Source organism: Aquarana catesbeiana, linkage group LG04 (assembly GCF_042186555.1).
Source record: "Aquarana catesbeiana isolate 2022-GZ linkage group LG04, ASM4218655v1, whole genome shotgun sequence".
Classification (NCBI taxonomy): domain Eukaryota; kingdom Metazoa; phylum Chordata; class Amphibia; order Anura; family Ranidae; genus Aquarana; species Aquarana catesbeiana.
Window position 1 is genome coordinate 560228773 of NC_133327.1, and position 26416 is coordinate 560255188.

Consider the following 26416-nt stretch of genomic DNA (forward strand, 5'->3'; position numbering starts at 1 on the left):
TCAATATTACTACTTGTTAAGCTCAAACTATAGCTCTTGAGGTTTCCAATCTGAGAGGGCTGCCTGAACTGTGACTAGACTGTTATGATGATAAAAAAACAAATCAGTATATGTGCCTTTTTATCAAGTGTTTACCATGTGTAAGCATCCAAGATCCTATCATCTTGTCCTATATCCAATTAGCTGGATCTGTACAATTTGACAACCACAAATACATAATAATAAAAAAAAAAAAAAAACTCAAGACAGCTGAGAATTTAAAAATTTATCATCACTTTAGTTAAGGTTTGAAATGTTATTGTTGACTTTCAAGCAGCAGAAATTGATATAACTGAAAAAAAAAAATGGTCCCATTGAATCTGAGCCCATATATAAAAGCCCTTGATTTCACAACAGTTCACACACCTCTTATAACTCCTGTGGTCATATTTTGTCACAGTGTAATGCTTCTGGGCTTTAAGCAGCTTTGAGGTTTCACTATATCTACAATACCAGCTCACACAAATGCAAGGTAAGCACAGCACAGTACTTGCAGTTGACAACACCGTATTCAAAGTCATACATACAAGAATAAAAAAATTCAATGACATAAAAACATGGTCTACCAATACATCACATATGGATTAGTCTGTGTGACTATTACCTTCCAAAACTAGTTGTAAAGAAAGTTAACAAGTGATTTACATTGATAAAAGGCCAACATTTAAAAAAGGGAATAATATTTAACATTTGCAGCACATGGGTATTATTCAGTGCATGTGTACAGTTCTTTTCTTCCCAAGCCCATTGGTATGAGGTATATATTTATATATGTATTTGTATTTTTTGTTAAAATGCTGAATAAAAAAAAAGCAAACTTTACAAAAATTATGTATTCATCAAGTCCAAGGTCGTTAAGAAAGATTAAGTAAATTCCAACCTTTGTTTTTATTTGGTTTATAAATATGAAAAAGTGTCATGTAATTGAGATATTTTAAGATAACAGGAATATTTTGTTGCGTAGCACCATTTTCAAAAGGTTTGTACAATCAGCATACATGAATACACGTAGCTTATCCTTCTTTACTGTTTTTGCCTCTTTTAACTCCTTTTTTTGGTGTGGGTGGAACATTCTGACAGCAGTCACATATCCAGGGACCTTTAAAATGAAAACAAGAATGTTACTTTATTTTTAAAACAAATCAAAAGCAGTGTGTATATAGAATACAACTATATACACATATTCGTAATAAAAAAACCTGACACTGTCACCAGCGCTCTGCTCAGGAAGCACTGAGAACCAAGTGATCAGAGGCGTTTGTTCGCTTGGTTCTCAGTCTAATACCCCTCACACTGAGGTATTTTTCAGGCGATTTAGCGGTAGAAATAGCCTCTTTTCACACTGGGGCGGTGCGCTTGCGGGACGTTAGGAAAAGTCCTGCAAGCAGCATGTTTGGGAGCGCTGTATTTACGCCCGCCCATTGAAATTAATGGACAGCGCTTTGGAAGTGCCACAACACGGGAGCTTTTAACCCCTTCTTTGGGGTTAAAAGCACCCCGAAAGCACCGATTAAACAGCGGTAAAGCGCTGCTAAAACTATCGTTTTAGTGATAACGCGGCCCCAGTGTGAAAGGGGTCTTAGTGCCGGCAGGATACCAGATGCAGCATCGAACCGATGCAGCATCCATCTAGGTAAGTAGGACTAAAAGTAGAAAAAAAAACAAAAAAAAAACAAAAACAAAAGAACACAAAAAAACCAAAAAAAAAAACTATTTACAAACAAAAACATAGCTAAAGTCATTTAATACTTTAGTCCCCAAAGCTTCCTAAAAGACCATGCATTTTTTAAATTGTGAACCCTTTATCACACACCATGCCTCCATGTAATGACCCCTAAACAGTAGGCACCCTAGACTAAGGATTACAGCCTATGCGGAGTTGGAGGCTCCTCCATACTCACTACAAAGCATGGTGTTCTGCATACATGTGGCCACAGACCTACCAGAAAGGGATGGCAAAGGTTTTATTGAGAAAACAAAATCAGTATGCTGGCACCCCACTGGAGATTAGGACAAAGCCACTTGACCCACAAGTACCCTGTGGCCCCCAGCAGGGGCCCACTGATATGAGGCGTTTAGTTGGAACTATAGTTGGCATGGGGAGAGTGAGGGGGGGGGGGGGGGGGGGGGAGTAGTCAGGCTCATGTTTTAGGCCCCATTCACACTTTGACGTGGCTTGAAGCAATGCCTGGAATCCAGCGATGTCGGCACCCCCGCCACCAGTGCCTGCTGTCACCATTGCCTGTAAGAAAAACCAGCAGTGAAACCTTGCGGCTTCACAGCTGGGTCCCTACTGCGCATGCAGGAAGCTCGCTGCCCTTTGTGAATGGCCCAGCAGCAGGGGAAGGAGGAGAGGGGTCAAACTTCCGGGGGACCTCACCGCAGCCAGGTCTACCAGAAGTGGGGACGGGTACCTGTCAATACCAGGTACCCGCCCCCCCCCCACCCCCCGAAAGGTGCCCAATGTGGCACCAGAGGGGGGAGCAGATAACCAGAGCTTCTCCTTTTGGGTGGAGCTCCACTTTAAGATAACAGATGTAAGGTGAAATTCTCATATATACACATAGAACATTTGCGCTACCAGATACAGTGGGTATAGAAAACAATCATCCCCCTTTAAAATAATCACATTTTGTTGTTTTAAAGCCTGGAATGAAGACAAAGACGGACACAGTTTTTGTTTTATCCAGCTGTAATTACTCAGTGCAACTTATTACATTCCAAGCGAAATAAATAACACCAACCTGTTAGAAAAAAAATAAAAACAATTCAAAAACAGAATGACTGGTTTGGAAAAAGGATCACCCCCTTGTGTTAGTATTTTGTTGAACCACCTTTTGCTTTAATTACAGCCTATAGTCTGTTGGGATATGTCTCTACTAACTTTGAACATCTAGACTTTGCAATATTTGCCCACTCTTTGCAGAACTGCTCAAGTTCAGTTAAATTTGAGGATGACTATTTGTGGACTGCAGTCAAGTCATTCCACAGATTTTCAATGGGATTTAAGTCTGGGCTGTGACTAGGTCATGCAAGGACATTCACCCTTTTCTCCTTCAACCACATTTTTACTGTGTGCTTTGGGTCATTGTCATGTTGGAAGGTAAATCTTCTTCCCATTGACAACTGTCTGGCAGAGGGCAGCAGGTATTCCTCAAGAATTTGACGGTATTTTGGCCCATCCATTTTTCCCTTCTATCCTGACAAGTGCTCCAGTCCCTTCTGCAGAGAAAAATAACAGCATATTACCACCTCCATGCTTTACTGTAGAAATGGTGTTATTTGGATGGTGAACTGCGTTGGATTTCCACCAGACATATTGTTTGGTGCCGAGGCCAAAAATTTAATTTTAGTCTCATCTGACCAGACATGGTCCATGTGGCCTCGGAATCTTCAAGGTGCGTTTTGGCAAAGCTCAGTCGCGACTGCATGCGACCTTTGAGTGGCTTTTTTCTTGCAACCCTCCCATACAAGCCACATTTGTGGATAATTTGCGATATTGTTGTCACCTGCACACAATGACCACTCTTAGTCAAAGTCCTGCAACCACTTCAGAGTTGCTGTAGGCCTCGTGGTAGCCTCTGACCAGTTTCTTCCTGGCTCTTTCATCCAGTTTGAAGGGACGTCCTGATCCAGGAATACCTTCCACTTCCTAATAGATTTCATTGTGCTTCTAGGCATTGATAAAGCTTTGACATTTTTTTTGTATCCATCTCCTGACTTGTGCCCGTCTACAGCTTTATCCCGGAGATCTTTTAAAAGTGCCTTGCTACCCATAGTTAGTTGATTGCTTCAGTTGCACTACCAGGGACTGAAATGCTCCAGGAAAGCTCTTTTCATGCTGAGCTAATCAAAATGAACCCAGCTGATCAGTTGAAAGTCAAATGGCTTTGTGTGTCATTAAGAAGGTGATCAGCTACACTTGATTGAGTTTACAAGTCATTTTTAGGAGGGGGTGATCCGGTTTTTGAAGTTTTTTTTATGACATGTTGGCGTTTTATATCTTTCACTTTGATGAGTTTCCTAATGGGTTCAAAAGATGGTTTCTGCAGGGCAGAGAGCCAAACTGAAATCCCAAAGAAGCAAAGGGTTTGAAAAGCTGGTGTTTACACAAGGCAAAAAACGATTTCTATGTAGGTAGTACATTTTTCATGAATTGGCTTTTCTGGCGCTGAGTAAGTTGGGACTGAGTCAGAGACCCTGTTCTTAATGACCTGGGTTTCCTAGATGTTTGAGTACAACAGTGTACCAGGCTCTTTTGAGCCAGTTTAGTGCAATGAGTCATTGATGTATTCTCCCCTATGTTGCAGAGCAGTCCAGGAACAATCTGCACTGGAGAAAAGGCATACATTAACTTGAATGGAGGTCAGGGGATTACCAGGGCAACCAATCCTAATACTAGATCATTGGCACTGGCCACAAAAAAAAAAAAAAAAAAAAAGGGGAAACTTGTTGAACCCAGAGACCATGATGTCCACATCTGGAGTTCCACATTTCTGAAATAGTAGATTGAAAATGTCAGGATATATGTACCATTCCACCTAGTCCAGGTGGGGACAACTGAGGAAATCTGCCTGCCAGAATAGCAGAGGTTGCTTGACAGTGGTTGTCAAACCATTAGAGAATGAGGTTGCCTGACTATTAGTACTCCCTAAGTTCCGATAGGCTATTGGTGTAGAACCATCTGACTGCACCCTGATCGGGTGTCCCTGAAGAAGGGGTATTGAGTGACGCCTACTAGTACTTTTGCTCCAAGTTCCAGGATGTTGATGGGAAGCTTTGTTTTCATTGGGGACCAGGTTCCTTCTACCACGAGAGATTGGAATACTCCTCCCCAGCCTGTGAAGCTGACATCTGTTACCACCCTTCATTAGTATGGCAGAAATTACTTTCCACACATCCAAGGCTGGATTGAAAATCCATCAAGCTAGGGAGCTCCTTGCTTGACTGGAGAGAAACAAAGGAAGAGCAACAGTAATAGCACGTTTGTTCAGGCCAACAGAATGTTGTGTTGTAGAACCCTTGAGTGGAACTGAGTGAAAGGAATAGCCTTAAATGAGGCTACCATAAAAAAGGTACAGGACCCTCATGGAGAATCTCACTGTGGCATGTCTGATCTTAAAAGGTCTAAGCATGGGATTGTAGGGAGGAAAGTTTGTTTGCCGGAAGGAACATTTTTGCCTGGGACGTGTCTAGAACGGGGACTTCGTATTTTAGATGGATAGACTGGAAGGAAGACTTCTGAAAGTTGTATAGTCTTTTGGGCATTTACAGATAGATTTGAGGGGGAAGCCTTCAGAAAGTGGTCATCTAATTACCCCATGACCTGAATGCCCCAAATTTTTTAAAAGGCAAGTATGGGTGCACACATCTCTCTGAATACTCTGGGGGCAGAGGATAGGCCGAATGGCAGTGAAACAAATTGAAAGCGTTTGTCCCCTACTGTGAAGCGCAGAAATAACTGATTAAGTGGGTAAATGTTCACTGCAGATCTCATGCAAACTTTTGGAACACAAATGTACTTGTTAAAAAAAAAAAAAAAAAGGATTTTAGGTCCAGAATAGGACCAAAAAAAAAAAAAAGAGACCTTATTGTATTGGACTTTACTTGTACCGGAGGAGAGGAAGGTCCACACATTTAGTTATATAAAATCGCAATGTTTATTACAAAAAATAGGATTGTTATAAACACATTTAGAAAAACATGAAAATATGCTCTAGTTGGACAATATAAGCCATATAATAGGACACAAAAATAAGTCTTTGCAAAATGTTACAAGAAGTAACGGCAACAAAAATTGGCATATTGCCCTATAAGCGTGGCACAAGTATGGTGGTATAGTGTGCAGTACAAACAGAATATATTGGATGATACAGCAAAGTTAGGCATATGATAACACACATACAACCTTAGTTGCGAGCCAACTGGGAGAATAAATAGGTCTGGTATACAAAGAGGTTATATCATATTCCAATATTTTTGCCACCACCAGGACCAAGCAGCCTGCATTTGTAAAGTGTCACTGAGGAATTACTCAAAGAAACACAGCCATTACTCCCACCATATATTCATTAATTGATATATTCATCCAATGCACACAGAGACCATATGACTGTCCATCAGACAAGTATCCAGCACTTGCGCCCCACCATATTTATTGTTCCAGTTGGCTTACAACTAAGGTTGTATGTGTATTGTCATACGCAACTTTGCCATATCATCCAATATATTCCTTTCCCACCGCACACTATACCCACCATCCTCATGCCACGCTCATAGGGCGATATGCCAATTTTCTTTGCTGCCAGAACAATGAGGTCCTGAGGAAGCGGTTAGATGTGAAATGCGTCAACCTCTTGGGACATTTAGCAAAGACGAGCATATTTTCATGATTTTATGAATGTTTAACAATTTTTTTTTTGTAATAAACATTGCGATTTTATATACCTAAATGTTTGGCCGTTCCTCTCTGGTACCAGTAAAGTCCAATACAATAAGGTCCCTTTTTTAGGTAATGTTCGCAAATGGATGGGGTACCCCTTTTAATAGCCTCTCTCTTCCTTTAGGTCCAGAATAGGATGAATATCCCCATTTGGTTTTATTACTGTGAACAAGTTTGAAAACAAACCTTTAAAAAGCTGTCCTCTTGAGCAGTGGTTCTGAACTCCTGTCCTCAGGACCCACTAACAGGCCAGGTTTGCAAGAAAACTGAAATACATCACAGGTGAGATCATTTGCTGCTCAGTGCTTGCAGTAATCTAGTGTGCATCTCCCCAATAGTAATACTTAAATCTGGCCTGTTAGTGAGTCCTGAGGACAGGAGTTGAGAACCACTACTCTAGAGGAACTGGAACAACCACTCCCTGGGACAAAAGATGATTCTGGGTGGTCTGCAAATCTGGCTGTCTGGTTTGAGAGAAGAAAACAGTGAGGGGGGCAGAGTTTGAAACAATTTTGTACCCCTTTGAAACTGATTGAACCCAAAGCCCCGCCCATTAAGAGTGAGGAAACCTTCATTGTGAAAAAAAGGAAGGGCTGATGTTTGGCTTTGAAGACGAAACCTGGCGAGAGTGATAGGGCATGAGGAGGTATTGGAGTCTTCCGCTGTCAAAAAGACTTGTCCTCGTGTGACCTCCTTAATGAGTTTGTCAAATGCATCACCAAAGATACGTCTTTATCCAAAAGACATACAAGTATGGCGTCTCTGTGCATAAGGACAAAAACGAGAGCCATTCACAGAAAAAGGCGGAAGGCAAGGTTTGTAAGTGTTCCGCGAGAACTGGTTCTGAAATGCAAGAGCCTACTGCTTGTTCATTACCCTAGTCCAATTAACTGCAGTTTGACAAATAAACTACAGAAACAGCAGGTTGCAGAGCTAGACATCTATGACCAGAAGAGTCCACTATTTAGTGAATTCTTTTACCACTGGATATAGCTCAGCAATGATTCTCAGAGGAGTGAAAGTCTTTTTTCAGGCATACCCCAATCATTATAAATTTCCCAGAATGTTCATAAATGTGAAATGTCTTTTGAAACTGTGGAGGTCTCTTAGTACCTACAAGGGAAGGGCAAGAGGCAGGAGAATTAAGCGCAACTATGCTGAGGCTTTTGCACACAGCAAAAGTGGGAATATCTACCTTGGGAAGCATTTTGCATGAAGCCACAGTATCAGGTATATAGGAGATTGGGGGGTGAAAAATCTTCCATAGCTTCCTCTAGCACTGTCCCCGTGTTTTCTTCGTTCTCCTCCGTTTCTACTGCTTCCAGAACTGGTAGATCTACTGATGAGGGTAGAGAAAGAGGGCACGGAAAAGCCTGGCGCTTTTGATGTCTAAACAGTGATGGTTTTATTAAGGCTGTTAGCTGTCTGAGAACGTCAGACATCGTTGTAGAGAAATCTGCATTTGTCAGATAGGCTGCTTGTTGCGTTTGAGATCTAGCTAGAATCAGATGCAGCGACCAAAGTTAAAATAGGGTCTGGCTCTGGTGCAAGGGAACATCATTTCTCTGGGCAGTTTGAGTAAACCTTCAGCACAGAGAGTGTTACTGCAGTTCCTTTTGCGTGGTTACGATCGCTTAGGGTGTTCCCCTGTGGGGTATCCACTAAGTAGGGTGCAGAAATGGGGTAAGCATATCTGTAGAAAGCAACACAGAAATCCAGGCGTAAACCATCCTGTAGCGAAGTCCTGGTGGCAAAAGGGTGGGAGGCAGTGCTACGGGCAGAAGTGGTTGTAAAAATACGACCTGTGATGTGATTTAACACCTAATTATCCACCTGAGACCAAGTTGTGAAGGGGGGAACATTTACTGCCAGGTTTGAAAGCTGAAATAGTTCATAAGTGAATACCAAACACATTCCCTGCTTGTCTCACATCACACTTCAGTAAAACAGGCTCATGATTTCCGAAAACTGTGAAGTTACCATTAACATTTCCATGTATCCTGTGCATGCTACAAAGTTTGTTTACATAATTGTCATGTAATGTGTTTTGTATGACTTTGCACTCATCAGCAAACATACCTGATGGAAGAACACCAAGTCCGACACAAAAAGTATGATAGCCACGGTCACAGTGGTCACAGAACATCATATCCTCTTCATGGTGAGCCTGGCTACATATGATACACGTTTTGCACTCCATACATTGCCATGGGTATTTTTTTATTACTGCAACCAATTCTGGTGCCATATCCAGGCATGAAGGATGACCTAATGAGATAAAAATATACAGAAAAAAAATCAACCATTATTCTTCCTGCTGTCAAAGTAGTAATCTGTAGCCATATTACATGCAAAAAAAAAAAAAAAAAAAGTTTTAACCTGTTAAGAGCCCATTCACACAGGGACGACTTGTCAGGCGACCTAGTCGCCTGACAAGTCGCCTCCCGTTCTGTGCTATGGAACCATTCTAAGGGGAGCGACGCAAGTCACTCCGACTTAGAAAAAGGTTCCTGTACGACTTCGGGGGCGACTTGGGGCGACTTGCATAGACTTCTATACAGAAGTCGTTTTGCAAGTCGCCCGGGCAGTCGTTTGCAGGTCGCCTCGCTGAGGCGACCTGCAAGTCGTGTTGCCCCTGTGTGAATGGGGTCTTACCACTGCACATTATGGGTTTTCTAACAGAGAGCACAGCAGAATCTGCTTGTTTTCAGACTCCCTCTAATTGAAGCTACCTATTGCCTCCTCTGCAGTGAGGGGGGGGGGGGGAGTTACTATGGTGACTCATTCAACTGTGTGTACAAATTTCAGCTTAGGCTATCGATTTGTTAAATTTTTTTTTTACTATTTAATAAAGCATGTACCTAGAGCTCCACATACTGGATGAATTTTGAAATGTAAAATATTTAGGTTTACCCGACCAATTAGAAAAAAGTTCATTAGTTCCCTAGAAAAAAAAAAAAAAAAAAAAAAAAAAAAAAAAAAGACTACAAAAATGTGCTGCTCTCTAGGAGTGGGAATGCTAAAAAATCAGTGCAAGGGTATTCCATACCATCCTTTAAAAAGTACTCAGAGTAATAAGCTAAGGATATTCAGCCATCTATTTTACTAGATAACATATGTGTCTACCATTAAACTAAATACATAACATATAAGTCCTCTTTACAATGGGCGCTGGCACCCATACTACATGCAGGAGGTATTTGTTATGGTGTCTGCATCAGTCTCCAGCTGCGTGAATGCAACCTATAGTAGTGGGTGAAGAGAGAGCAACTGCACAAACAACTGCATGTGAAAATTTAAAACACAAGAACAAACCGAGAGCTGGATTCATATATTTTTTTTTTTAAGAGGTCGCTGAAATTGGAACTGGGCAGTTCGGCAGCACTTAAAGCTAAGCTCCACCTAAAAGGGAAAGCTCTGCTTATTTGCCAGCATACACCATACACCCCCCCCCCCGCCACATTTGGCATCTTTCGGGGGGAGTGGGTACCTGGTTTTGACAGGTACCCACTCCCAATTCTGGCTGACTTCGCCACGGCAAACTCATCCGGAAGTTCAGCCCCCCTCCCCATTCACAAAGCGCCGCAAGGCTTCAATGCCGGTTTCCTTTAGCCGAGATGGCGTTGGTGGTAGCAGCACCCGAGAGCCGACTGAAAAATTGGCTTGGGTGAAGACACCGCTGGATTCGTGGACAGGCAAGTGTCCTTATATTAAAGTCAGCAGCTACAGTATTTAATGTTTTCTGAAGCAGCCTGGAGCTCCGCTTTAATAAAAAATGGGGACTACCCTCAGGAATAGGGAACGAACCCAGAGTTGAGAATCCACACAAACGTCCAAGATTCCAAAAGGTAATTTAATGATAAAATTGATTTATAACAGACTAAAAGCCAAAGCATTTCAGGGGCATTGGCATTATGCAGGGTTAATGGCTTCAGATGTTGTCTTTTTTTTCATTTCACTTTTTGCGACTGAGGCGTGCCAGTATGAAAGATATTATATTATCTCCGTCTACTATTCACTGGAATCAGATAATATATGCAAATGGGTATATGCTCTTTGAATTTTAGATTCATTTTTTGTCACTTGTATATTAGCTTTTATATTCATGATTTTTACTTTTAGATTAAGGACCTTTGTATTTGCACCTGTTTTATAGCCCTGTTAAAAGGGATAGTGTGTGTTGGCCCCCAAAATGTGTTAATTTACTGATAACAGAGTAAATCAATCTTGGACATTTAGCCCTCTCACTGGATTGTATGAATGTTAAAATTCAACAGCCGTGCAAAAGTATGTGTAAGGCTTGAAATGCACAGCGGGTCGAGCACCCACTCCTTGGCTGTCAAATTTTAACATGCGGCTAGGTGTGTGCATCATCTTTCATAGACTGCCTACACACAAAAGAGGAGAGGAGGGCCCCCCGTGCATCTGCCAAAAGATTTCAACGTCGACATACCACGTTCTCCTTGGCCAAGCTGGTGTAATCAAAATCACCAGAATGTAATCCATCTGTGCAAACAAAAAAAAAAGCTGCAGCAGAGGAAATAAATCAGGGAGGAATAATCCCAAGGATTCCATAGGGCATCCACCACAAATGCTTGAGGATCCTTCGTCTGGACAGCAAGAGATCCACACCTGGTTCCGACAAATTGCTCCAAACAGGTCCAGGTGAAGGGCCTACTCACCCGGAATCAGTGACAGCTGAGAAAGTCTGTCAATCTTCTGCACTGGGAATGTGTATAGCAGAACATTAAGTTTTGCCTAGGACAAGCTCAGATCCATTTCCTCTTGAGCAGCAGAATTTTTGTCCCTTCGCCATGGTAGAGGTAAGCTATGGCCTTGGCACTGTACAACTGCACCCCGACATAGAGAGCTTGAAGACAGGCAGACCAATGCTAAAGAGCCAGCCAAATCACCTGAGGTTCCAGAGTGTTGATCAGCAACCTCTGTTCTTCAGACAACCATACTCCCTGAACCAAGAGAGCTGGTATCCTTTATCAAAACCTTCCAAATAATTGGAAGGAAGGATTTTTATCAAGCCTCTACATGGAGGATTCACCAATCCAGAGCTCACCTGGTTTTGGTAGTTAGGTGCATGGGTAAATCCAAGGAGCGTTGACACTTGTCCCACACTGACAGATTCATTTCTAATGCCCTGGAGTGAAACTGAACACACTGAATCGCATCACAGGCTGCCACCATCTTCCTGTTTCCTAATGCAGACAAGAATCAAAGAACTCTCCAACAACCTCAAGGGACTTGCAGTCACTGCATCAGAAAAAAGGCTAACTTCTGAAGGTTCAGCATCCAACCGAGCCTTTCCAGGACCTGCACCATCGGACAAATATTTGATGTCAAGGTTTGAGACAAATGCTCCTGGAGAATCAGGTCATCCAGATACCCTACTATAAGAATACTGTAGGTCTTTACCAACCCCAGGACCGGAGCCAGCATCTTGGTCCACCTCACTCCCCCCAACTCTACTCAGTGCCATGGCTTGTTGAGGTAATGGACCTGTATCCCCCCCCACTATGGGAGCGGTCCCCAGCTAGGAAGAGTGTCTGAAAGGACCAAAGATCCAAGATGACACATATGGTGCCACTCAAAACCTCCTGTATACCATCCCACCATCTCTTTCTCTACTTCAGGTGCTGGTCCCTCAAGGAGCACGTCCTGCTTCATCCATCGCAATACGAAGCCTGGGGTGGGTGCACTCTGAATACATCAACCAAGTCTCAAAGTGAAAAGCAAAAGCTTCAGCTGCAGTCCCTGCCTATTGGCTACACCCCTCTGACACATTTCACCAATTGTGCTTAGTTGTGGAAGTCTTTGAGACTTGGTTGATACATTTAGAGTGTGGCCCAGGGCTTTTTATTGCTGGGAGGGCCAAAACACCAGGTGGTGACAAAACCATGGCAGTAAGTGCCCTGCTGGACTTACGAATCGCTTTATCAGCCATTGTGCCTTTGTGTTGGATAGACTTGCTGCCACTGAAGAAAAACAAACACTGTAGTGAGTCATGCTGGATACATGTGTATCGCAATCTGCCAGACTTAAAGCGGGGTTCCCATATAAGAAAAAAAATAAAAATAAAAAAGTCAGCAGCTACAAATACTGCAGCTGCTGACTTTTAATAATCGGACACTTACCTGTCCCAGAGTCCAGCGATGCGGGGGATCGAAGCCCCGCTCGTCCCCCCCTCCGCTCGGCGGCGCCGGCATTTTAACTGTGGGCGCCCGGCTGGCCGTGCAATCATCTGGGACCGGTCACGTGTCCCAGATGATTGACAAGAGGGAGGGGGGAGAAGCAATCTCTCTTCCTGCACCGAGGGAAGTGACGTCAGGAGCCCAGGCACTGAAGGAGGCAGACTACGAGGGACCCCCTAGCAACAAGCATTTAGAGGTGAGTAAAAAAAAAAAATTCTCCAAAATGTTTTTTTATTTTTTTAAGCACATTATTAATTTTTTTTTTTTTTTTGGGGGGGTGGAACTCCACTTTAAGCCAGTGCCAGATGCCCCGCACGCATTGTGCATCCAGGTTCCGCGTTTCTCGAACACCACTACTGCTGTAAAGCACGCACATAGGCAGTGCAGCACAGCCACCCCACAACAGAATAGCATACACACAAAAAAGCCACTTCCCCACAGGGAATCACTACCCTGGACCTGTACGGCACCCTACCAGCGAGCTTGGATGGTCCAGTTCTAAACAGCAACCTTACAGACTGTCCCAATTTTCCATAGCGGGGTCCAGGTACTGTCTAATTAGGCCCCCAGCACCATAGGCAACTGATGTGAATAATGCCATTCCCTTACAGAATAGGAAGGAAAAAGACTAGGTAAAAACGTCCCAGAAAGGAATCTTCATAAGGACTTCAGAAGCATCCATCAGCTGAGACCTGTTGCGCTGGGAAGACTTGCGCCTGGGTGGGAAAACCTGCTTTTTATTTTTGAGTGAAGAAAAGCTGTGCTAATGCTTGAATTGAATACTTGCAATTTTCTCATAAAACATTTGGTATTATAAAACCGTTTTTGTTAAATAATGCAATCTTTGGAGACAAAGAAATAGACTTTTGTGTTAGCAATTATAAGGGTGGGCAATTGTTAAAGGCCCTATGTTGTCTGTCTGTCCCAGAGCCATGAAAAGACCTAGAAATCTCCCCAAAGAATCAGAAAATCCTCACTTTCATTCAAACAGTTGTCCAAATTGGAAGAAAGCCTCTCTAACCCTCTTTTGGGAACTAGAACATTTTAGATTTACTGTATGGGTGATACTTAGCACTGCAGCACACTGAGGGGATCTCTGCAATGGAAACTCACAGCAATAAAAAACCTAAGAGGTTCTAACCTTCCCACACTATCCAAATGATGAAAAGCAGTTGTACTTTAACCACTTCAGCTCCGAAAGGTTTTACCCATTTCCTGGCCAGGCCATTTTTTGTGATACGGCACTGTGTCGCTTTAACTGACAAATTGCGCGGTCGTGCAACGCTGTACCCAAATAAAATTGATGTCCCTTTTTCCCACAAATGGAGCTTTGTTTTGGTGGTATTTGATCGCCCCTGCGCTTTTTAATTTGGGCTATAAGAAAAAAAAAAAAGACAATTTTGAAAAAAAATTGGATTTTTTTTACTTTCTGATATAATACACATTTCTTTATCAATTTAGTCCAATTTGTATTCTTCTACATATTTTTGGTTAAAAAAATCCCAATAAGTGCATGTTGATTTGTTTGCGCAAAAGCTATAGCGTCTACAAGATTTAGGGACTTTATTTTTGTACTGGCTTTTAGCGGGACTGCGACATTGCAGCGGACAAATCCGACACCGAGTAACACTTTTTGGGGACCAATGACACCAATACAGTGATCGTGCTATAAAAATGCACTGATGTATAAATGGCACTGGCAGGGAAGGGGTTAAGACCAGGGGCGATCAAAGGGTTAAATGTTCCCTAGGGGGATGCTTACTGTGTAGGGCAGTGTCACACTGAAGGAAAATTGATCAGTTATTCAGCTTAGCCGAGTCACAAGATCTCTTTCCCTTCCTGACACATCCGCCGTTTGCCTTGTTTACACAGGCAGACGGCTGATCCGTCTCTCCTGCGAACGATCGGCGGGTCGCGGCGGCTGGACCCGCTGATTGGCTCCCACTGTGTCCAATCACAGCGAGAGAGGCGTGCCTCCTAAACCGAGTGCACAAAATCACATACAGGTACGCGATATTCCGCAGCCGCGCCACCCTGCCGCAGTAAATGTACGTGAGGCAGTCCGAAAGCGGTTAAAGCTGAAACCAAAATTTAAAAATATTCATTCAGAAATAAAGAATATACCTAAATATACAAACCTAAAAATGATTGTAATGTTGATTTTTTTAAAACCACAAACATGCCTTATATACCTGCTCTGTGTAATGGTTTTGCATAGAGCAGACCTGATACTCTTCTTCTCAGATCCCCCACTGGCGCTCATGTGGCATCATAGGAAGCCTCTTCTATAGACATACACAGCATGGCTTGACCCCACCCTAGCTCCCTCTTCACAGGATTTAAGTGGAAGTCCACCCTAACACTTGGATCACATTAATGATTGCAGGGTGAGAATTTAAGTTTAGCCTTGTGTCTCAAAATGAAAAAAATCCCAGTTTTTCTACCTTTATTTTGCAGAATCCAGTGCCGTCACATGACTTCAATTCTACTTCCTTCGGAGAGTAAAATCAGCCAGTGGGTGAGGTTGCTGAAAGCTAGTGACATCACTTCCTGTGAGGGACACTGTTCCTGTGTAGCCAGTGGGCATATACAGGATGGGAGGATTTTCGGGAACACCGTGCGTATTTTTGGGAACGCTGTGCGTTTCTCTTTAAACAAAAAGTGGTCTCCGCAGCAGATTCGCCGCAAGATCACTTTTATTGGCGGCAGGAGAGGTGCCTACCCCCCTCCCACCGCTCTCCGGTCGTCTCCGCTGCTTACGGGACCTGCCGGAGTCCTCTCCCGTGGATGCTTGGCTGCCGACTGAGGGGAAGATGGCCCCTGCTCTGCTCCATAGCATGGGAGGGCGGAAGCGATGTCAAACTTCCATTCTGCCCATAGCTCTTAAAAGGAGAATTTTTATTTTTTTTCCCAAGTGACTTTTTTTTATTGCATTTTACTGTAAATGTGAGATCTGAGGTCTTTTTGACCCCAGATCTCACATTTAAGAGGTCCTGTCATCCTTTTTACTATTACAAGGGATGTTTATATTCCTTGCAATAGGAATAAAAGTGACCCAATTTTTTTTTTTTTTTAAATGGTGTCAAAATAAATAAAAAAGTAAAATACAAAAAAAAAAAAAAAAAAAAAAATATATTTTTTTTTAAAGCGCCCCGTCCCGACAAGCTTGCACATAGGAAGCGAACGCATATACCTGCATATGAAAACGTTGTTCAAACACCACACATGGGAAGTATTGCCACGATCGTTAGAGCGAGAGCAATAATTCTAGCCCTAGACGTCCTCTGTAACTTAAAACTGGTAACCTGTAGAAGTTTTTAAACATCACCTATGGAGATTTTTTAAGGGTAAAAGTTTGTCGCCATTCCACGAGCGGGCGCAATTTTGAAGTGTGACATGTTGGGTATCAATTTACTCAGTGTAACATTATCTTTCACAATATATATAAAAAAAAAAAAAAAAAAAAAAAAAAAAAAAAGGAAGAGTGGGCTAACTTTACTGTTGTCTTATTTTTTAAATTTAAAAAAAAAAAGTGTATTTTTTCCAAAAAAAGCGCACTTGTAAGACCGCTGCGCAAATACGGTGTGACAGAAAGTATTGCAACGACCGCCATTTTATTCTCTAAAATTATATATATATAAAAAAAAAAAAAATGATTTTAACTTGTAAACAAGTGTAAAAAAAGAGGCTCTGTCCTTAAGTGGATAAAGTGCGACTTTGAGTGCAGCTTTGATCGAACTTTACACTCTGGATCAAAGTCGCATCAAAAAGTGCAGGCACCTTTTCAAAGTCGCATCAACAAAGTGCAGGCACCTTTTCAAAGTCGCATCGATGGGAACGTTTGCCATTGAAATCAATGGGCTGTGACTTGTCATGCGACTTTGTGTCCAAAGTCGCATGACAAGTCACACTAGTGGGAACCTTAAACTCATTTGTAGCCAACTTACTCACATGTAGCTCCCTCAGCTGGGCCGTGTGCCACACCATGCCATCACAGTGCCATGCAGAAACAACCATGTGGTTGTACACTGTAGAAAATCTGCAGCATGTTGCAAAATACTGCCCCCTCCCCCCCTCTCTCTCTGGAGAAACTGCTGGCCAATAAGAGGCTGTAAAGACAGGAGATCTGAGGAGGAGATCTGAGGAGGAGATCTGAGAAGGAGATCTGAGAAGGAGATCTGAGAAGGAGATCTGAGAAGGAGATCTGAGAAGGAGAGGAGGGATGGGGGTGGGGCTGGGCAGGTCTGTCTAATAAAGAGAGGAGGGATGGGGGCCTGTAGAAGAGAAGTACAACGTTTTCAGGAAGTGAGAGGCCCCCCATGTGGAATTCAGATATAAGAAAGTAAGGTTGTCCCTGAAGAACAGGAAGAAGCTGATTGTCTGGCTTTGATTAGACTTTCTAAGCGACACAATCAGCTATACAGAAAATTAATAATGTTAAAGATAAAGATATTTTACATATAATTAAATAGAATTTTTAAATTTTTTGACTGGACTTCCACTTTAAATTGACAGCAATAGGAGCCAATGGGGCTCCTGCTGCCTCCATGTTCAGTGAGGAGAGATATAAAAGAAGCTCCGCTGCTCTTGGGCGCAGTGCTTAATCGAGATCAGGCTCAGGTAATTATTTAGAGGAATTGGGAGGGGGGAGATGAACATAGGAAAAAATAATGCATTAGGGTAAAAAAATCTTAAGCCTTTTACGACCACTTTAAATTACAAAGGTCTCGAAAAGCAGAGGTCTATTAACAGAAAAGAGTATATTCTAAAGGGGAAAGCTGTGTATGCCTGATCACAAAGTCAAAGGAAGCTCTGGGTCTAAAATAAGCACATGCATTTTAACAGCCCTCGATTTTCAAGAAAGCTTTAGGACCTATTTTCTGCTTTTGCATCTGATTCTACATTTCAAATTTTTTGCAAGATCAGCAATTGCTCACAAACTTTTCTGAATAGCCTAACAGTAACAATGAAAGGATTGTTAATATAAGATTAAAGTGTATTCAAACCCAAGAACATAAATGCATATATTGCAGCTTACTTGTCCTTTGATTTTGTGGTTGTATTTGTTTTTTTCTTTTTAGACCCCCTTTTTGTTTTCACCTGGTAATCCTGCCAGTATCACTCAGTGGAAAATGCTTTCTTACCATGCTTTACATAGTAAAAAGCAGCATAGTCACCCTAGAGAAGGAAGCGTCTTAGGATTACAAAACTCCTCCTCATCTCCATAACACGGGGGGAATTTGTAGATCAGAGTGAAAACTGGGAACAATGCCAACAGATAACAGTCAGCAGAGGAAAACGGCGAAGATTATTGGCTCACTAGACTTTTAGCACCATCAACAGGTATTTTATTTGCAATTACTGAAAAGATAACAAAACACTTTACCATTTATGTAACAGACCAAAAGGAAGCAAAAACAAGAAAAGTTTATTAATAACTTACCACTATTCTCACACTGGGAGCAGTGTATAAGCTTCTCGGCTCTTCCCTTCTTGTTGACATCCTTACCCTTCAGACAAATTCCACAAACAGCATTTGGGACGGACTTTGGCTAGAAGGGTAGAAAAGGGCAGTAATGTCATGTCATAAGAACCCAATATGTGGGCTCATTAGAATTTCTTTCCAACATGCATCTAGCAAGGCCGCCAAAAAGTAATAGAAATTGAAACATTGATACATTTTACCGAAACCTAGACCAGACCCCAAAATAATAAAAACACAAGAAAAACACAAGAAATCAAAACCACCATTCAGCCTCCATGTTCGCTGTATCATTAAAAATTTGGTTATTGGCAACTGCATTTACCATTAGCTGTGGAAAATAAATTAAATTACTTGCAGCAGATATTAAAAACCCGTAACACAAGAAACCTCATAAAGCTTTTCAAAGCCCAGTTACCATCATGGTCAAATTAGGAATAACTTTGCCTGCGAGTCCATAAATTCCTAATTTTAAAATAAAAATATATTAGGATGGAGTCAAAAACGATCATTCAATAAATAGCTCAATTAAAATATTAAATTCATTATGTTCATAATAAATGGAGTCTGATACCACAAAACTCCAAGATGACTGACAAAAAGCAAAAACAGAACATTCAAGGTCATACAAAATATGCAAGTTGAAATCCTCCCTCAAGGCTTGACACGCAACCGTTGGTGTGTCGTGCAGTCTGGCCAGACTAGCTCAGTGTTGAAACTTTTACTGTTTAACAAAATTGTCACACAGTGCCATTTCACAGAGTTCTATAAGCTGGGGTGCATTGACCCACACTGCGCTGGATAAAAGTACTGCATGCAGTCTTTTTTCCCCAGCGTACACCGCCTGTACACCACCGCTACGTAGTGCTGTGAACCAGGTGCATAACCTAAAAGACACCCATTGTACCACATCTATAATTTCTAAACCAACCCTGAATAGAGGAACATTTCTGTTGCTCTACAAAATTAGATTTAAAAAAAAAATTGAAAAGAGAATCCCCTAACAGGGCTTTAAGGCAGCCAATAAAAAACAAAATAGATGGTCAAAACGTAATTTTATTAGTATAAAAAAGGTAATGTAAAACGAGTAAATAGATTCTGACCTATAGAGTCAGGACATGAACTGGATTACAATATTAAATAAGCGAAAATAGAATAAAACACACAGCGGACAGTGCCCGTTGTTGAGAACAATGTGCAATACAATGTATTATTGACCACAAGATCATAGATATTTGAAACTGACGCGTTTCGACCCTATTTGGGTCTTCAGAGGATGATTGTTAACTGTGGGAATATAAGCATGTATCAAACCAAATATAAAGCTCAGCAATGACAGGCTTACATATGTAACACAGCATATCTATCAAAATTGTATAGTTACCAATAGTTCAGAGTGTTCATGACGAAAACGGGTATAGTCATTCCTGTGTCTTCTGTCTCCCCAATAACCGGTCAGCTCCTCAAGAAGCAGATGGTAGACCAACCATGCCTTGCGAGGGATCACGCATATATTACCCCCCCCAGACACACGTGGGGGAGGAAGAGTAGGAAGGCGAACGGCGAGAGGCATACACTGCACCCAGGATGGAGTGACGGTGATGCTAAAATTAAATTAAAGGCAGGAAATAAATAATTTTCCTAAATAGATGATGGTTCCCTTAGTTCAGAACAATTTGTTGATATTGGAATGTGGATGCAAAGGCATGCAGGGGAGCAGAGGTATAGCAAAAATAGAAAGAGAAACGAAAAGGGAGGGGAAGGGGGAAAAAAGAAAAAAAGAGAAGTGGGGGGAAAAGGAATAGGGGGGGAGGAAATGGGGGAGGAAAGACTGAATATGGAGGGTGAAAGCAGAAAAGTGAAAAAGAAAAGTGAGATAAGTGAGAGGTTGACATGGTGAAACAGTCAAACACAGGATCCCCTGTGTCCCCTACAGAGGCATAAAGTAACAATGTTAGAGATGTTAGTACTAGCCATGCACCAGTGCAAGAAAAACGATGTACAAAGTGAAGGAGACCAGCCAAGGCTGGAAGAAAAGATGAAGAAAACGAAAGAGCTGCTTCTTGAGGAGTTGACCGGTTATTGGGGAGACAGAAGACACAGGAGTGACTATACCCGTTTTCGTCATGAACACTCTGAACTATCGGAAACCTTGTGATTGGTAACTATACAATTTTGATAGATATGCTGTGTTACATATGTAAGCCTGTCATTGCTGAGCTTTATATTGGTTTGATACATGCTTATATTCCCACAGTTAACAATCATCCTCTGAAGACCCAAATAGGGTCGAAACGCGTCAGATTTCAAATATCTATGATCTTGTGGTCAATAATACATTGTATTGCACATTGTTCTCAACAACGGGCACTGTCCGCTGTGTGTTTTATTCTATTTTCGCTTATTTAATATTGTAATCCAGTTCATGTTCTGACTCTATAGGTCAGAATCTATTTACTCGTTTTACATTACCTTTTTTATACTAATAAAATTACGTTTTGACCATCTATTTTGTTTTTTATTGGCTGCCTTAAAGCCCCTTTAGGGGGTTCTCTTTTCATTTTTATGCATCTTTATGGGGTGCGCAGCCCATGGGTCTGTACTCATGTGAGTGTCTTTTGTCAATTATTCTTTAAAAAAAAAAAAAAAGGTACCACCATGAGGCCGATACATTTCCCATTAAAAAGGTATTTTATTCACAAATATTTTTAAATAATATGTATCGGACCCCTAAATAAAAATCATATATAGAACGTTCATTTCAGGCTAGGAAAACTCCACAAAACCAATATCCATTTATCAATTATTTTAAGATGTGAAAGCATCGGCAGCTTTTTGGGAAGGACACCCTGTCATTTATCTTAAGACATAAAATTGGTTGCTTATTGTTTCCCTGAGGTGTGCTATCCCAAAATTGTGACCATTGTACAGGAATATATATATATATATATATATATATATATATATATATATATATATATATATATATATATATATTTATTTATTATTGCTTATTTGCGAATAAAATATATATGTCTTTATGGGGAGGTTATCGGCCTCATGGTATAACCTTAAAATCAGATGCTGTAGAGCAACAGAAATGTTCCCCCGTTTGGGGGTCTGCACTGAAGACAAGTCATTTTGCCTTGTTTTGCAGTGGAGGTACATTTGAGCCTGCGCTGGAATACCCACCCAACACAGTCCCACCAAACCTGGTGCGAATTGACCCTCAATTCTATTTTGAAAAAAATGTTGAGTTGTAAAAGGGGTTCTATACTGTATTATTTACAAATGACAAGTCAGTGTTTTGTTTTAAGTTATACTTGTACTGCTCAACTGTACGTGGAACAATCCAGTCTCTATTCTTTGAGCAAGAGACTTGGGCAACTAAATGCTTCAGTATGAATGCGAAAGTGTGCTTTAAATCGCTCTCTCCTGTAAGTCAAGAAAGTGACGCATGTATTAAATGCTTTGGTAACCATATAGATAAATGTACCAATACAGTATAAAAAACAAGAAAATATGTTCAGTGAGCAATTATACCATTAGACCAACATAGGCAATGTTTTATCGGTTAAGAACAGTTTTCATTGTTGACAATAAAAATGATCAGTTTATAAAGGTGTTGAATTTTATTACTACAGGTGAACCCCAGGGTTTTTCTTCTGGTATTCTTTAACTACATGGTTTCACAGTAGGCAAAAAGATGAAAAGCAAAATTCTTCCAAAAGCCACCTTCTCATTCAAAAAGGTGGCAGCTATATAGGCCTAACCTGACTGTTTCTGCCCTATCCTGGCCACATTTTCTGCCTCTAAGGAGTCTGTGGCCACTGTAATAATGCACATGCACTCACATCAAACCACTCACCTAGTGGAAGATTTCCCCGCTTGTGCTGATGACAACTTTAAAATGTTGAATTCCTCATCACTTCTGGCCCAGTGACCACGACCTATGGCACTGAGCGTAGTTGATTAAGCAGCAGAGTTCATATGCATATACAGTACAGTAAAGAGGCAAAGCTGAAGCTCAAGACTAAAAATGTGGGCTGAGAGAATGAGAAACAAACAGTGGAACTTTAGCCAAAGCGCTAAATACAGAACTCAGTTGCTCATAAGCAAACTGTTTTACCTTTAAATATCTGCAAGTTAGTTTATTGGGCCACTCTTGTGATCTCCTGACACACCACAAAGTCAGAAGGTGAAACTAGTACTTCGATCCCAAAGCTCTTCACATCCCTGGGTACGTAGTCTCCAGCCTCCTCACCCCATTGGTGACTGTGCTTCCTCCTCACCCCTTAAACAAACCAGATCACTTGCACCACCAGTTCCTAATGCTTGAAACATGTCAGGATGCCAACAATGGGGAAAAGGACTTAACTAGCTAGAGTTGGCAATACCTTTCTTAGACTGGTTTCCAGTGGGGTTGGGGGAACTAGCTATAAAGATGGATGACAAGTAATTATACCAGCTGTATCAAAATACATCTTAACTATAATCAACATCTTAGGGTCCATTCATACACATGTTGCAGCGATGCACCATATGCATGTTAATTCATCTCCACTACGTGAGGACTGCAATGTGAGCCAAATTTGAATGTACTACAGTGCTAAAATCTAATCATGTTTACAAGACACTAGTGCAAAAGAGATAGCAGGCTGGTGTTCGTACTTGACCATGTTATACTGCTTTAACTGCATTAAAAAGTGGACTGAGGTCAGGAACCTGGCTATGCTACTTAAGCTGGCCATAGATGGGGAGAAAATTTGAATGAGAATTCTTAGGAAAAGAAGATTTTTCTACTCATTAGTGGGTCAATAAAACATTCGTTTTTCAAGTGCAATGATAAGAAAATTTGAAGGAATGAGATCGAAAATTTTTCTTGAACGAACAGTTTTAAACAGTTTATGTGGTTGTCATTTGGTAAAGTCCATTCATTCCAAAAGCAAATGATAAAAGCAAATTGAATGTTTCGAACAATGTTCAGAGAATTTTAGTATAAATTTTCCTAATGCACTGTACACACGGTCGGACATTGATCGGACATTCCGAGAACAACATCCATGGATTTTTTCCGACGGATGTTGACTCAAACTTGTCTTGCATACACACGGTCACACAAAGTTGTCGGAAAATCTGATTGTTCTGAACGCGGTGACGTAAACCACGTACGATGGGACTATAAACGAGGCAGTAGCCAATAGCTTTCGACTCTTAATTTATTCTGAGCATGTGTGGCACTTTGTGCTTCGGATCTGTGTACACACGATCGGAATTTCCGACAACAGGTTTTTTGTCAGAAAATTTTTTAGCAAGCTCTCAAACTTTGTGTGTCGGAAATTCCTATGGAAAATGTGTGATGGATCCTACATTTTCGACCTACAGAATTTCCGACAACAAGGTCCTATCACACATTTCCCATCGGAAAATCCTATCGTGTGTGCAGGGCATAAGACTTTGAAATTCTATCCATCTATGGCCAGCTTTAGCAAAGATGCTTGGATCACAAGAGTAGTTGATTAGATCTACTGGTATGTTAGCAGTAAAAACAGTTCACATTTGTTTATTTTCATGAATTTGTATTTAGCCATTTAGTGATCATCTATGAATGGTATTTTTAATTTGGGTGAATATCAGTAGGTTCAACCAAATACTAGATACACAAGTGAAGAATTCTGCATATTAGGGTTCCCAGCCCCGCCCTACTGCTGCACCCATTATGCAGACTGCAAAAAATGTTAAAAATGTAAAACAGAGCATTCAGAACTAAGGACTCTTCACAATGCATGTGATAGGTGAGCAGAACTAAAAACACTGATGCAAAGATCTTCCCATTGGGAGTGCTTGAAAGAGAAAACTGTCAATCAACCACCTCCCCCCACCCCCCAAACCATAGTCACTAAAAGGTATGTCGATACATTTTACAGTAGGTAGCGAACATACACTTTGTCTGTTAATCTTTAAAAGATGACAGAAGCTTTTATATGACATTTTTGCCATTTATTTAAAAATAAAAGCATGGTAAACCTCTTATATACAATAAAACAGACATAAATGTGAAGTATTCACGTCTAAAATCTACAAAATAAATATAGCTGGGTTAAATTGAACAATACATTACACAAGACAAATTTGCCTATAACAAGCAGTATTTACACTTCTAAAAATCTATCATCTCTGTAGAATATATTTATCTGAAGAAAGAACCTTTGGCTTACTCTGCTAACTGATAGGTGGTCTTTTAAATACTGATCTCTGGTTCAAAAGTGAAAAATGAAATGCAAAAATAATAAATTTAAACCATTCAACAGTTGTACAATTCTGAGTTTAATATCTTGTGAAACACATTTCAAAAATAACAAACCTAACCTAAAGCCAAAACCAGCAATGAATACATTTAAAGTAAACCCGTCATAGTAGAAATATGGTGGCTGCCACTGGTGACCTGTTTCTAAAAGTGTCTCATTATGCTAGTCAGGCATGAGGGCCAAATGACGAAGGTTCAAACTATAAAAATACAGGAGTGCCAGACCAAAATTGGATAAATGAGTCCAAGATAATTTTGGTAAAAAACACCCCTGAAACGCATTTAACAAATTTCAGGGGCAACACCACTCTCCCTTTATCAGGGCTCAGATATAATTTGCATAGATTCAAAACAGTGACTTCATAGATCTATATCAGAACCAGTATGAAGCTCTCCGCATGGAGGAAAAACTTGACAGCAGTTGCCAGATCTGTGAAGTCACTGTTTTCACTGTCTATCCAAGTTTTATCCTGCGTTGAGCCCTGAAGGAGAGTGGTGTTGCCCCCAAAATGCACTGGCTGTTATCTGATTTTCTTTTACCAACTTTTATCAGATTTGGTCTGACACTCCTTTCTGTAGTTTGAGCTACTGTTGGGGGGTCCATCAAGCCAGTTCACCAGCACTATTAAGCTTGTTTGAAGTTCTCCTTTATCTGACTACACTTGCAAATCTAAACGTTCCCAGTGCATCTGAGTCTGTTGTTCTGAAGACGCAAAGGATTCCAGATCAAAAACGCAATGGTTGAAGAGAGTCAGCATGACACCATGCAATTAGCGCTTTTAGGAGAAGAGAAGCAATGGCAACCTACATGTTGCTCTTGCAACAGGTTTCTTTTAAAGTGGAAATACAGCCAAAATGTTTTTAGTTTATGATAGTGAAAGGATGGACTAGAATTTGAGGTTATCGTTAGGTTGTTGTTTGCTAACAATAGTTCTAAGCCTTCCTCATGTGGTTATTGCTGTTTGTATCCTAACTCGCAAAATTATCCCTTCACTATACCATCAGAACAGGAAGCAAGAGAAAACCTCCCTAAAGCCGGGTACATATAGGCCTAATGTCGGGAGACAACAACCAGTTAAAAAAAAAAAAAAAAAAAAAGCGGATGTCGGTCTGTCCGAAAGAAGACGGTCGTTTTGCCAACTTCTGTCAGACATGCATGCCGGAAAACCAGCAGCCGTCCGACTCCCGATCAGCGCTCTCAGCCAATGGAAGAGAGCGCTGATCAGAGTGTTCTGGCGGGGGCTGTCCCTCTGTCAGAACACAAAAGCTCAGCAGGGGAGATCACTGAACTAACCTTGTATGGTTAATACATCGGCTCCGACCGGAGTGTGTACCTGGCTTTACACACATACAGTACCAAAAACCCAGCATTTCCCATCTTAAAATGAAAACAAAATCTAATGAAAGTGTACTTGATTAAGAAAATATGCAATTAGCAATGTTTTTGGAAGACTTTCTTAAAGAGATTTTCAACAAATATCTGTAGGTGCTTTTAGCCCATTTGTGTAGCAAGACTGGTACTTTTCTCCCCCGAAGTGCAAAACTGGGACCCAAGCTTCACCGTCATACTGTATCTACTGGACTAATACTGCCTAAACGCATGGCAATTTTCTAACAATTTCATTCACTTAACTAGCATTTTAATGCCATAATATTTGAAACGTCAGCACAAACTACCCCCCAACAGTATATATAGTCATAAGATAGTTGTTAGACTACGTTACAATAAAAAGCCATCTGAAATTTCTAGAAAACTGCACACATATATGGCCAAGCACTAAGCCAGCCATGCTATAAAATCTAAACAGACTGTTAATATATTTTACCTGTGGATAGGGTCAGATGTACATTTGAAAAAGTGAAATACTTTAAATATCAATAACCCCTGTGGAACGTTAAAAATGATCTGTAACGGCGATACATGCTATATACAGTAACAAGGG

The 26416-nt window shown here is 41.1% G+C and overlaps 1 protein-coding gene across 5 annotated transcripts in view; it reads right to left on the bottom strand.

The window, feature by feature from the left end:
* Positions 1–250: 250 nt before the first annotated feature.
* PHF10 (PHD finger protein 10) overlaps positions 251–26416 on the bottom strand; it is a 76363-nt gene continuing 50197 nt past the window's right edge. For all 5 annotated transcript variants that reach the window (XM_073628001.1, XM_073628002.1, XM_073628000.1 and 2 more), the window contains 3 exons: positions 18128–18236; positions 8561–8749; positions 251–1138 (listed from right to left, as the gene is read on the bottom strand). In XM_073628001.1, coding sequence (XP_073484102.1) covers positions 1053–1138; positions 8561–8749; positions 18128–18236 — 384 coding nt within the window. In that variant the 3' untranslated portion in view covers positions 251–1052. The remainder of the gene's footprint in view (positions 1139–8560; positions 8750–18127; positions 18237–26416) is intronic.